This window comes from Convolutriloba macropyga, chromosome 14 (genome assembly GCF_964194025.1).
Source record: "Convolutriloba macropyga chromosome 14, txConMacr16.3, whole genome shotgun sequence".
NCBI classification, from domain to species: domain Eukaryota; kingdom Metazoa; phylum Xenacoelomorpha; order Acoela; family Convolutidae; genus Convolutriloba; species Convolutriloba macropyga.
The window spans coordinates 11,037,999-11,052,104 of record NC_134481.1 but is presented as its reverse complement, the minus strand read 5'-3'; the positions used below and the strand labels follow the sequence as shown (position 1 = coordinate 11,052,104).

The window sequence follows — 14,106 nt, the reverse complement described above, 5'->3', positions numbered from 1 at the left end:
TTTTTCGACATCTATTTCACAAAAATTGACGGTCGAAAGTAAACATTCACAAAAAGTACCAATGTGAACAACAATTTGGCCTCGGCTATTATTCAATAGCTTACGCAAAATACTGATTGAAGTGCAACTTTACAGTTTTAAACTTGTTTTCTTTAGTTTTAATGTGTTTGAAAATGGAACAAACTATAGAAACGAGGTTAACCTATTGTCATTGTTCTGTTCCCAGTCTAGATTGTAGAAGTCTTGTTTGAATTTGCCTGCCACTTTCGTCTTCAATTGTGGGCTTGGATTGGGGGGCTGCCATTGGTACAGAGGGGCTCCTGCACCCGGACGACCCCAGGGGTGGAAGGGCTCCACACTGGCACGGTGGCGGGGAGTACGCTTAGTATCCTGAAACGGCAAAAAAGAACAATTCCAAAAACTGACTGTTCCTACATTCATTCTCCTACATTACCTAATAGAACACCTTCCAAAAAATAGCAAGATTCTACATCAAAAGGGAGTCACTTCAATAAAAAATAATATCAGGTTATTAAGCAGGAAAATTACCCACTTAGCCAAGTACGTTTGTCATGTATCAGTGCTACTCAACAAAACCAGTTATAAACTCGAGTCTTAAGGGGCATTTATTTTACTAGTCTAGCTCAAATAATTTGGCATTTTTTTCAAAATTGGGCATCGTTATATTTTTTTGAAGAACTATAACTCTTTCCCGCACTAACTGACCAAATTGCTTAACAAGCTCCACGCTCTAAAAATTTTGTACTTGCTAAAATGTTGACGTCGTTTCATTTTTTCAATTGATTGTGAGTGGCTCAGTCTTCTGTTCTTTGCTAGGGATAAAAATTGCTATTTTATCTGTTTTTACATCTCTTTTGCATTCATTGTGGAGTTTCTTTCTTAGAGAATTTTTTAGTTTAGAAGACCAATTCTGTTCAAAAACCGTTTTCCTCAAAAGTTATGGAATAATGATTCATTCAAAACGTAAACCATTACTGCGCTTTTTTTTGGATGAGTGGTCTAAAGCAATCACAAGACTACTTTCAAAAGGCCATTTTACAGAAGTTTTAGGACTCTTCTTCTCATCATCTTTTTTTTGTAATAATTTACCATTTTCGGCAATTTTTGCATAACAACCGTAATTGATTGCCACCGACTATGTTACGTTACTGAACAAGATGTGAATTTTTTGATTAAACAGAAATTTTTTAACTTGAAGATCTCTTAACATTTTCATGGGTTCCAACAAGAGGATTCGGCGTCTTAATGACAATATCTTTTACAAAAGGAAATCGCCTCACAAAAGATTGATGAGATAAGATAAAGTCTTACACGATGCTGTCAAGATAAACCTTAGTCTTGTAAAACTTTCAAAAAGACGAATGGTGAAAAAACTTTGATGGACAAGAATTTTGGCTAAACATTAAAACAAAATTTCCCATCTCATCTTGTTTTGCTCAAACGGTTTTTTATAGCGTGTTTTTTGATAGCGTACGATAGCGTATTTTCTGCCATTATACGCAAGTAATGAAGCAACATCGAGCAGTTATTTAATCAGATGATGAACATGAAATTTGAGTCCCACAAAACTCGATTTCACTTAGACATCAGAACAATTTTTGTCTTTGCTCCTTCAAACAACAAGGAGGCTCGTTAATGTGCGTTCCCACATGATGTTCCGACCCGCGCTCATCTACATTTTTGACCTCACTCTCTTTTGACTTACATTTTTGACAAAGAGGTAATCAAAAGTAGATGCTTGCGTTTTACAAAATCGTTGCAAAACCAAGATGATAATTGATTTAAAAAATGCCAAGCCTCATTACCACAAGATCTGCCATTAAAAAGTCTGCGAGAAAAAAAACAAGAACAAAAAGCAACAAAAACAAAAATTCACAGCAAAAACTCATTATCTTAATTTAAAGGCACCTAATAACAACGTAAAATTACAATCAGACAACAAACTAACTGTACAATTTTTTGTTTCCTGAGTACACATCAGATGAGGTTAATGAGACTAGGTAACGAGTCGACAAAAAGAAGAAATAATGAGGCGAAACTCAAAAATCAATCAACAATTTTTAAATCAAATAATTTCAAAGGTCTTAAAAATAATTAGCTTTTAACAAAATAATTCTTGATAAATTTGCCAAAAATTTATAATGAAACCAAAAGAACCTGTCTCTGGTTAGATTAAGCCATCGGAACGGACTAAAAATGCAAAAAACCTCAAAAATAAAAATTACGAAAAAAATTACAAACATTGCCAAAATACAAACTAATGAAGCCATTAAAATCATTACCTGTTATCTGAAAATTATGTATTTTTATTTCCATTTCTAAACATACTAATTAAGCTAACACTATACTGAATGAATAAAGATGTTCACTTGGGCCACATTTGAAAATCATTGGGATCTGTTATTACGCGATTGTGCTAAAGGAAGAGAAAAAGAAACAAAAACACACCACTCACATAACTTTTATAAAAACGCATATTGTCCAACAAACAAAACATCAGTTACGTCTTAATATAAGTAAACACGTTAATTTTTAAAATACAAGAATGGGATCTCTCAATAATGAGATTAAGTTACAAGCTGTCGAAAAGAACAAAAACTGAAAAAATTGAAAAATCCTTGAAAAATCTCAAAATTGTATAACATCATTAACTTTAAGGTTTTTCGCATCAAACTGACTGCTTCGGGTATCATCATTTATTCAATCCTCACATACAAGGCAAATGAAACCGGTCAGCTTCTTATTGCTACCTAAAAGAAAAAAGCAAAGAACAACAAATTCAAACAAAAAAAAATGGGCGAGAAAAGTTCAGAAGCCATTAAAAAATGATATTTTCCGGAAGGATCTTTTCTACTTTCAAATAATTTTTAAACAGCAATGGGAATATTTTTTAACGATTTGACTCCAAAAGTTCAACAAACATGAACAAATACGTTAAAACCAAGAGTTGCTTGCCAAAACCCGTAGTATCAACGCCATTAAATTCAATAGCTTTCAACGAAAGCTAATAAATACCCTGAGTTATGCTTCGACAAAGCAAAAAAATGGTTGTCATTCATAAGTCGTCAATAATACATTACAATAAGTCATAGCTAATGAAAAAAAAACAAGAAATACAGACAAAATCTTAAAATTCAATAGAAAGGTGGGAGAAGAAAGTGTCAAAGCCGTTTAAACCATAAGTTATTCCCTGAAATATTATACATGATCCGTTCAATATCATCTCTAAGCCAATGAAACTATCAATATAAGGATAATAAAATAAGATTCCAAAAGGAAACAATATTACGAAAAAAATATCAAAAACTAAAAAAATTGTGCATCGAAGTCAGAACGCCAATAGTTAGAAGATAAAACCGTTATATAGATTGATTTTGGTTGAATTAGAAAAAAAGCGGTCCAAAAAATACTGAGACTGACTTGCAGTTCACAAATATAAGTTTAAGACTGGTTAATTTTCAAAAAATTTTTAGCCATTAAATTCAATAGCTTTCAGCAGAAGTCACTCAACACGCTCAATTGGAGCATATGCCTCAATTTGAGAGCAAAGATTTTTTCATGCTTAGGTAATCAATAGGACGTCACAATAAGGCTTATGACTATGGAAACAACAATAAATCTAGGCAAAATCTAAACGTTCAGTAGAAAAGTGCGAGCAGGAAGTGTCGAAGCCATTTAAAGCAAAAGCTTTTCTCTGAAAGCTTTATCCATAATCCAGCGAACGTCTTCTCTAAACCAATGGGAACTATCAATATCAGGATAAAGTGATAAGAGTTCAAGAGAAACCAATAATAATAAAAAATTCTTTTGAAAACTTGTCGCATATCAGTCATAAAACAAACAATTAGAAGATAAAACAGCTAACCAGATTAATTATTGTTGCACTAGAAAAGAAGGGGGCCCTGTGTACTGAGACTGATTTGCAATTAACGGAAATAAGTTTATTATCCGTTAATTTAAAAAATTTCTTGAAAAATCTTTTTTAAAGGCTTAACAGCCGTTAGCTGTCCACTGAAAGCTCTAGATAGGTTCACTTATTGTTTATTTTAAAATCTATTGCACTTTAAATGAACAAGAAAATGGGATATGACTCCAAAACTAAGTAAAAGCTCAAAAAAGAAAATCAAAACTTCAATTAAAATTACGGAAACTCATAGTCGAGGCCAAAAAAACGAGAAATTTCTTGAAAACGAATTTTATGTTCATTGGTCTCCATTTGACAGTAAATCAAGTGTTTTATTAAAGGAAACTAGATATGAAAAGTGGATTGTTGCTCGGTGACCCAAGAAAACAAAAAAAACAAAAACTTTTCTTAAAAAGAGCTGTGAAATAGAAGTCAATTTTTTTCCGATAGTAAACTTCTTTATGAGATTAGAATTATTCTTTTTATCGCTTTTCACTTATTGTAATCTCAAGGTTGTTTAATTTTGTGGCCTGAGATGTAATTTTGAATTAATATTTCAATAAAAAAATATCTTAATTTGAAGAAAAATTACACTAAAAGTGAACAATCATTCCAAAGATCCCGTGTTCACACAAAACTTCAGTTCTCGATAACTCATCGAAAATAAACGAAATTTTAAAAAATCTTTTTAGTTTCGAATTCCACACTGGATTAGTTTTTTAATGATACCACTCACATTTATCGACGATGAATATATCGATCGGCCGAAACTGTATGAACAAAAATACATAGCAGGACAAGTCCTGACGTACATTTCAAAAATTTTTCATTGACTTATCAAAAAAACTAGACCTAAAACGGACTATGAGTGAATTGGGAAACCCATTTCTAAAAAAATTAGATAAAAAAAATAAAAACAAAGTCAATCTCAAAATGCCGCATGTGGACAAAAAACCAATAGCCAGAAATGCAAATTTGTTGAACCAAAAAACTAAGACCAGAATGGACTATGAAAGGATTGATTCAAACACTTTCAGAAAATCCAATCCAAAAAATAAAAAAAAAACAGAAAAATCAAAGTAAAATTGCCGCATGCGCACAAAAAAACAGTAGCGCGAAGGAATTTTTTTTCAAACACAGTTTTCTCACTGTACTTAAAAATTAGAACGAAAAAATTTCGCGCCGCAAAAAACACTCGCTTTTTTGCTCCATTTCCTGTTTCGGCGTGACCAAAATCATTACTCCGATTTGACTTCAAAAATTATGAAATGTGTGAACAGATCTTAAAAAAAGCATAGCCGGAAGAATACCGGAAACGACTCGAAGGAGAAAATTACCCATACTTATGACTAAACAACTACAACAACTATTGTGAAACTTGATCCTCTACAAATGCCACAAGAAATTTGAGGAAGAATAGAAACGGCATTCAAAAACTTAAAACAAATTGAAAAAAAACCTAGAAAAAATTAATGACTTTTTTAAATAAGACAAGGAAACTTAAAGTCCAATAACGTTTCTCTGCAATTAGAGCAATGAAAGCCTGCAAAACAATGGGCTAGTCAAAATAGGCTTAAAAAAACTTGTCTAAGATTTTAAATGAAAAACTGCAAAAAAAATAAGAAAAATGATTTAAAATTTCTCAATGTTTCTGTCAATTGTCCTAAGAAGAAAATGATATATACCAAGAGAACTTTAGCCCATTGGTATCCGATTATTCTGCAAATAACAAGCTTCGATTCAAATCCCACTTAAAGCAATAAAACAAAAAATAGGCAAAAAGGTCACTAAATTTTGTTTAAAAATCAGCAAAACTGGTCAAAAACCTCCAAAATAGCAATAAACTGAAATTTACTACTTGAAACATTCAATTCCAATCAAAACAAGCCTATAACTAATAAAATATCATAATCAAACCACATAACCTTCAAATGCTGCAAAAAACTGCTTTTAAAAGCCGCACATGAACAAAAAAATTTCGCTCGCTAAGAGAAAATTTTTTCACACATCAATTTCTTGCTCTCTCAAAAACAGCGGTATGAACCCAAATTACTCTCTTTTCGCTCCGCTCTTCACTTTCGTTCAGCACCAAAATCACTCAAATTTTTTTCACGCGTTTCATTTCCCGCTTCAAAAATCACTCCAATAAAATTGATTTAAAAAAAGGGCTTCTCCAATACTCCTCTTCGAGTCGTTAAAAAGACAGCGCCGCAATATAATTCAATTTCTTTGAATTGTGAAAAACCCATTTGAGTATATATTTCCTTCCCCCACAAGTGGGATCGGAACAATTATACCCAGCTCTTGGAACTTGATGCCAAAAAAAAACAAATATAGTTAACAAATAAGAACTTGTGACAGTAGAGATTGGTCGGAACGAACCATTAAAAAAATATATCAAGACAACCCTACGTTATGCAAGTATTTACAGCAAAGTCATTACTCTTTCTCTATCATACAAGATAACCGACCATTAACCAAAAATTCGCATGATCTTGGAAAATAACTTTTCTTTGCAGGAGTCCTGTAAAACCATACCAGATAGCCAACTTTGCCAGAAAGAAGCAAAATAAATGTTTCATGATAAATAACCGATCTTCGCTAGGGTTCTGAAAACGGTTTCGCAAAATATGATAGCAAAGATGGCCTTTTACCCTTTTCATACCCTTTTAAATTTGTAGTTAAATTTGTAGTTAAATTTGTAGTTGAGATATGCTGATTTTTTATTTCTTAAAATTTGCTGAAATAATATTCTTTGACCATCATAAAAATTTCTTCAGAATTTTTGATTATCTCAAAGATGTCTTTTTTTCAACAATTTGGGAAAATTCTCATCAAAAGAGCGCAGGACCCCTGCCGCTCGGAATCAGTAATATAGACGGCAAATTCCACAAACCACACTTTAAATGACTCCGTTTCTTCTGCATTACAGCATCAAATGCATCAAACGTAGAAACCGTCAATTTTAATAAAATATATTAACAAATATTTTCATAATATAATTATCACTTTAAAAAAAGGTATTTTAAAATATTTTCTCACATCAGAAGCGTTCTAAGAATTCTGGGAAATTTTTGAATTCTTACTTGAAGGAACGGGTGATCATCCTTTCGACTCCTAACATCATCATGCACTTCCGGACCTATCGGCAGGAATCCAAGTCTGTGATCTTCAGTTCCAAACTGACGCTGGCTAGATCCACCACCTCCACCCGCAGCCATCGGAGTGGCAGTGCCAGAGTTGGAATTTCCACTTCCTCTGGTCGGGATATTCCATTTGTCGCCAGTGCGAGTGTAACTTTGAAGGTCATAGTGCCGCACGACAGATCTGAATACAGAGAACAATCCAGACCAAATTTTAGAGGACGGATGGATAACTTTGGGACAGTTTTGAATGATCGCAATAAAATTGCGAGGCGAAAGAACTGGTAAAATTCCAAATTGGGAAAGATCGGACAAATTTAAGAAAACTTAGAATATTAGTCAACTTTAAATTATAAAATTTGAGTAAAGCGATGACTTGGGATAAATATGAATATTAATAACGCGCGCTAAATACTTTTGGATGCGTTGAATATTACAGGAATGATTCTACATCACGGGATGATCAATCTTAAAAACTAAACTCATAGAAAATCATTTATGGTTCCATATAAGACATTAAAAACTTCTTAGTATGATATTTCAATATTTTCTAAATGATTCTATGAAAACGTATATGACATAGAACGGTTGCTATGATCCGTTTATGGTGCTCATTTGGAGCAGATCTCTGATCTCGGATCTTAGTCAAATTGAGACGATCAGTTTTTAATGAGATGTGTGAAGAAACAGAGGATGAAAAATTGATGATGATGAAGTCAAATAAGGATCAACCATGAGCTGGATAAACTTACTTGTTTTCCCTGTTCTGTTCAGTACTGAAATAAATTTTATTCTCATATATCCAGCAGATCATCAAAAATTTACAATCATCGTTCGCTATATCTGACCCTTAAAAATCCAACGAAATTTAGTTAGGGAACTGTTTTTTTTAAATACTTTTTTCAATATTCAATTTTTCTCACCATAAATTTTTGCCAAATAGGATTGCGAATGATACCAAACAAAGACCCATCTATAGTGAAAAAAAAATAAAAAATCATTGGAAGAATTTTCCAGGGTTGACCACCATAAAACTTTCTTGACAATCGCATCCAAGCGATATATTGAGTTTATGGTAACTTGGCAACCATATTGTTGACCATGGAAAAAATCAAGAATGCTCAAAAAGCTCTTAAAACACCCATGCATTGCACTCTGAGTGGACAAAAACTCACCAAGACATTTGAAATCATGTGATCGGTTCAGCAGCTTCAAGTGGGTTTTTGATGGCTAGAAAAAGACTTGTAACTTTTGAGTCCTCTGTATATACTCCAGTGGATACTGTAAGCGTACACAGAATAAGCTTTTTCCGCTCAAAAGTAGGTTTTGCAGAAACTAAATGAATTTCAAAAAAACAACTCTTCTTTTTTTTCATATGCTTGAGATATTGTTAGGTAGTGGTTTGCGATTACCCTGCCAGTGTATGATTCGCTTAATTACAATCCAAGAATTGAATTGCATTGCTGCTCTGTCCTTTTACAATCCAAGTATTTATTGGTAAGAGATGATAATTTCTGTCATTTTTTGTAAGAGATAATAACACATTTTTCATGACTTTGAGCTTTCAAAAACGGGATAAACAGCTACAACTCAGCGGGATCAAGTTTCATTAGAGAGTGCAGCCACGTTGAGTAGTCCCTCAAGTGCTTAAAGCAGTGAAGCTACTGGTAAGGCCGTAAGTCAAGGTTAAAAATTCATTATTGAGAGCTTAGAGCCCAAAAAGTTGCATTTTTTTTGCATTTTTTCCCTATTTTTCATTTTTTTGGTCCAGTCTTAAATTGAGGTCTGTAGATGTTGACAAAGGTCTTTTTTAAGACATAAAATCTTCATATGGCCATTTTAAGAGCTATATGTTTTGTTACTCCAATCATAAACACGCAATATTATACTAAATTTTACAATTTTTTTCAAGTTCTTTGAAAACTTCTGCCTTTTTTGAGTTTTTTAACCGGTGGTGTTTAACTTCCTCTGGTGTTTGATTATGATTTACTGAATAATTTCTAGTGGGAATGGAATGGTTGTCAACATTTTATTGTAACGAACTTTACCAATTATTTGATATAACTTGCAGTTTTTCTGAATTTTTTTTCGAAGTTCGTCATTTTTTGGGTTGTTTTCGGTCTCAGGGGCCCAGAAACCTCTTTTAGGGTCTGATAATAGACTCCTGAAAAAAACTTTTTGGCAATGTAATGGTTTTCAATTTTTTAATATAACAACTTTTAGTAATTTTTTCTGTAAAACTTGCAATTTTGAATTTTTTGGAAACTTTTGTGATAGTTTGAGTTTGTCTAGCCATAGGTGCCGGGGAACTTCCTCCAAGGTTTAATAATAGAATACTGCTTGTTTGGTAGGGTCAAGGGAATGGTATTCAACATCTTATTATCACGCATTTTTTGCATTTATTGTAACAATCATTGAACTTTTCGTAATTGCTCTGAAAATTATCATGTTCCGAATTAATCCATCTTTATGGGCCAGTAGAAAATTTCCGTGGCTTGAATCAGATTACTGAACAATTTCTGAAGACAATGAAAGATTCTGAAGATAATAATATCACCAACTTTAACAAAATTTTTTAAAAAAAAGATTTGAAATTCTTTGGAAATGTTTGCCTTTTTCTGAGTTCACAGACCTTCAAGGGCCATTTAAACTTTTATGAGTCCCGCAGATTTGCAGATGGGTAGCTGGACAGATTTGAAAAGGAGCAACATAAATGGTTTTGAATATTTCAGAATCTCTAAAAGAATTTTGCGTTTTCAAATTTTGTTTTTCTATCTCTAGTTTTTCTATCTTTAGTGACGCCAATGAACCCCCTTGAAAACCTGTGCGTGCATTAATGAGTAACTTTAAGTGTATAAATTTTAACCGTTAAAGTGAAAGCTTCATGAGTGATTGTAGGGGTTAGTTTTTTGTTTAGTTTGTTTGGTTACTTTGATTTCTCCAATTTGGGAACTGTTTGCCTGTTTGGCTGCCAATGTTATTTGATACGCTGGTCCAATGGAAAAGTTCTAAAGTTCTCTTTTTTTAATTCAATCCTATGATTGTTTTTCATGATTTGTACCGCTATGTTTTATGTAACAAGTTTTCACACCTTTTTTGTATGACTGAGTTTTCAAAACGTGTTAAACAGGTAAAGCTCAGCGGGTGTCAAGTTTCATCAGAGGCCCCTAGCCGCATAGAGTGGACTTTCAAGTACTTATACTGGTGAACTGACTAGGAGGGCCGTAATTCAAGGTTAATCAGTCATTTTTATGAGTTTTTAAGCTCAAAGTGTGTTTTATAACAGTCTTTTATAAGACCTAATTAATTCTTATGACCCTTTTAAGAGCTATATAATTTGGTATTCCAAACATAAACACGCAAATTTCAGCTAAGTTTTCAAATTATTTTTTCAGGTTTTTTAAAAAATTTTGTCTTCTTCTGAGTAAGAATAAAAGCTTTTTTTTCAAGTTTTATTGAAAAATTTTATTTTTTTTTGTTTTTCCGGAAATAGGGGACCTCCTCTTCGATGACTGGATAAAATGTTACTAAATTTACTGCATAGTTGCCAGAAGCAATGGAGTGGTTATCAATATTTTAATAACACAAACTTTAGCAAATTTTTGACAAAATTTAATATTTTTTGAAATTTCTGAAAATTATCTTGTTCCAAGTTTATTGATCTTTATGAGCCAGTGAAACTAGTTAAGGCTTGCAATAGAGGTATTGGTGGATCTCTGGAGCCAGTGAAATGATTCTGAAGATAATAAATCAAAAATCTTAGCAATATTTTGTTAAAATTTGCAATTGTTTAAATTTTGATTTTTTTCGTCATTTCCGAGTTTAAAGATCTTTAATGGCCAACAAAAGTTTCTCTGTCATGCAGATGGTTAATATGATGGAAATACAGAGACAAAAATTGTTTTAACATTTTTTTTTCACTTCGAAAATTGGACACTTTTTAAAATTTTGCAATTTTCATTTTCAATTTTATTGGTCATTTGTTATATTTAACTTAAGTGTTAAATAAACCTTTTTAAAGGATTGTACTTCAGTTATTGAGGTTTTTGAATTGTATCAAATTGGGCGTTCAAGGTAAAAAGCTACAAAAGTTTAAACAATACTTATTTCGTTTAGTTTGCTTGTCTTTTAGTGTCTCACTTTTTGAGAACTTGACTTTTTGGCTGGGTTTGTTCAATTGATCTGCTGGTCAGGTACATTAGTTCTCAGTTTTTCATTCAATTCTTTGAATTGTTTTTCTCAACTGGTCTTGCTGTGTTTTCTATTTAAAAGGATGCATGTGGTTTAGCTGCCTCTTTGAGGCAAAAAAATTTCATTAGCAATTGAGGTTTTCTAATTTTCATTTTTCTAAATTCAACTCATTTTTACAAATTTAAAATTTTTTTGGACAATTTACTGTATGAATATGTAGTTTTCCAACTATATGCAAGATTTACGCAACCAACATTTCAATCTGCAATTATCACAAATAAAATAATCTTTTTATAATCTTAAAAGGTTATTACAAGATTTGTACAACATTTTCCAAGATAAGTATGGATTTGCAAGATCTTTACACTATAGGTGTGTTCCCGTACCGAACTCTTGTTGTAAATTAGTACTAGGCAAATGTAAATGCAATTCTCCAAGGTAATATATTTTTCTCGCTTTCTCGCTTGAAAGTCGCTTTTTTAAGCGTATATTAATGGCGCGAAAGAATAACTTCCAACATTCAAGGTGGCTAAGAAGGGAGAGCAAACGTCTAGGTAACGGGAGATTGTGTTTTCAATCCTCCTACTGAACTCTTTTTTTGAACTTGACTCAAATCTGGCCATTGTAAATCAGACTGAACGCAAGTCTGACAATAAAAAAAGTGACATTAATCAGTCTATGATTCAGTAATGATAAGGAATTGCAATTATACTGGCCCAGTACTGAAACGTATTTGGAGTTAGATACGGGTTCTTTCTTACAAATCTCGGAAGATAAGCTTAACTTTGTATATTTGATCTTCGAGTGACTACCAGCGCAACTGCAATTTGCATTGATGAGTGGCCTAAGGCCGCCCGCGAAAGTTGATCAAACTCGTTTTAAAAAGTTGTTGTATCAGAAAGGTTGCATATACTGCCTTAGACATGTATAAATTGTTCACGGTTAAACTTAATTATTTTGGAGGTAATTAATCCTCAGTCAGAATATCATCAAAACCATTAGAAAAAATAAATCATTTTTATTTCTAGTAACTTTTCTCATTAATGATATAAACACTCTAAGGATCCTAAACATTAGAACCTTAATACTATGTATTGTATAAATTAAAGGCACACGCCTATTTATAAAACTGCATGTTCATCATGTAACTCTTACAGGATTTTAAAGTATTTTGTACAAGAAAAGCGCTGCTATGCAAGATCTTACAAGATAAATGTACATGCTGGGCAAGGTCTTACAGGGAAAGCGTTGCTTTTTGTTCCGACCCCTCTTGAGGGGGGAGGAACTATATACTCAAATGGTTTTTTTTGTTCAGACAATTTTCGCCGATCGATATATTCATTGTAGAGAGTTGAGATTGATATCATTAGAAAGCTCGTCAAGCGTAGAATATGGAATTAAAAGATCTTTTTAAAATTCGTTTTTTACAGGGAGTTATCGAGGTTTAAACTTCTGAGAAAAGTAGAGTGAAATCCGTTTTTATTCACATTTTCCGGAATTTTTGCCTAAAATTTCGTCAATTTTGCTAATAATTTGCTAAAATTTTAAAGAATAGTGTTGTTGAATTGATTTTTAAAGACAAACAAGTATTGTTGATAATTTTGATTTAATTTTTTTGTCAAAAATTTGGGCTAATTTTTTCAAAATTTCAGCCTTTTTCATGAAAAACAGTTCGAAACAAGCTTCTTTAGTCCACTTTGATTAAATTTGCCGGGATTACACCCCCAAACAACACTTTTCCGACTCAAAAAGGCGTTATTCTAACTTCAACTTCTGTTGAGAGTGCTCTGTAATTAAAAGTTTGCCGTTTTTTGCTAACTTTACGCGTTGATTATCAAAAACGCAGAATTTATTTTTAAGTTTTTAACTAGCAAATTATCTATATCTATAACATTCGAAATCTTAAGTGTTCCTAATGCACAAGAAGCATGCGCAGGGGTTGTTTTGGACCAATCTTGGAGTGTTACAATCCAAAAAGTATTTGGATTGTAATCAGTCCGTCTTTTTTTAAAAAATAGTGATCTTTTTTATATTAATTAAAGAAGAGAGCATATCAAATCAAAGCTCAAGAGTGATAAGTCCAATTGGCTTCCTAAGCAGCTCCAAGCCAATGCATTTGGTTTTTTACTTGAAGGCTGTTGATCGTTTTGACATTTAAAAGTAATTGATTTTTAAAAAAATAATGTCTTAAAGAACTTTTCCTCTATCTTTTTCTTAATTTGTCAAATTGTTGCTTAGTGTTATCAAAGAAAGAAAAGCTTACTCTTTCTGATGATTTAAATTTTAATCTCTTTTGCGGTTTTAAGCTTTAAGTTATTGTTTTCTGGCTTTGATACTAATAGATTTCAGATTTTTTTTAATGTTTAGATATTTGCCAGTTTTTCGCGTTTTCTTGTTTTGTCACATAACCACATTATTGACAGTTCTCATATAACATTATTTACGTTCAAAAGATACAATTGAACATAATAAAATCCTGAAATATATAGATTTTTGCTTTAACGGCTTCGACACATCTCTCTTGAAAAATTTAATTGACTTTTTAAATTTTGTCTTCAGCTGTCCTTTTTACGTTGTCGTTTTAGTCGAATGTATAATGACATGTTTCATTGACTTTTTGATCAACGAATAGATGAGCCAATAAACTGCTATTAGTAGATAGCTGATGGCTTTCATGATTTAGAAAACAGTTGTTTTCCAAAATAAAAAAAAATATATTCCATTTTTGTTCTTTTTATTGTCTTTTTGTTACCTAGTCTTGTTAATTACAGGTCAAATATGACAATATTGCTGTCAAGGGAAGGTGTCATATTGAATTGGTGTCTCAAAATCTAATGTTTTTTAAAA

The 14,106-nt window shown here is 32.2% G+C and overlaps 1 protein-coding gene across 3 annotated transcripts in view; it reads right to left on the bottom strand.

Moving 5' to 3' along the window:
• The window catches only part of LOC142353459 (uncharacterized), a 44,464-nt gene that overhangs the window by 3,998 nt on the left and 26,360 nt on the right, over positions 1 to 14,106 (bottom strand). For 2 of the 3 annotated variants that reach the window (XM_075405709.1, XM_075405710.1), the window contains exons 6-8: positions 7,821 to 7,844; positions 7,012 to 7,252; positions 203 to 390 (exon numbers count right to left, since the gene is read on the bottom strand). In XM_075405709.1, coding sequence (XP_075261824.1) covers positions 203 to 390; positions 7,012 to 7,252; positions 7,821 to 7,844 — 453 coding nt within the window. The remainder of the gene's footprint in view (positions 1 to 202; positions 391 to 7,011; positions 7,253 to 7,820; positions 7,845 to 14,106) is intronic. The other variant, XM_075405711.1, reaches the window with a different exon arrangement.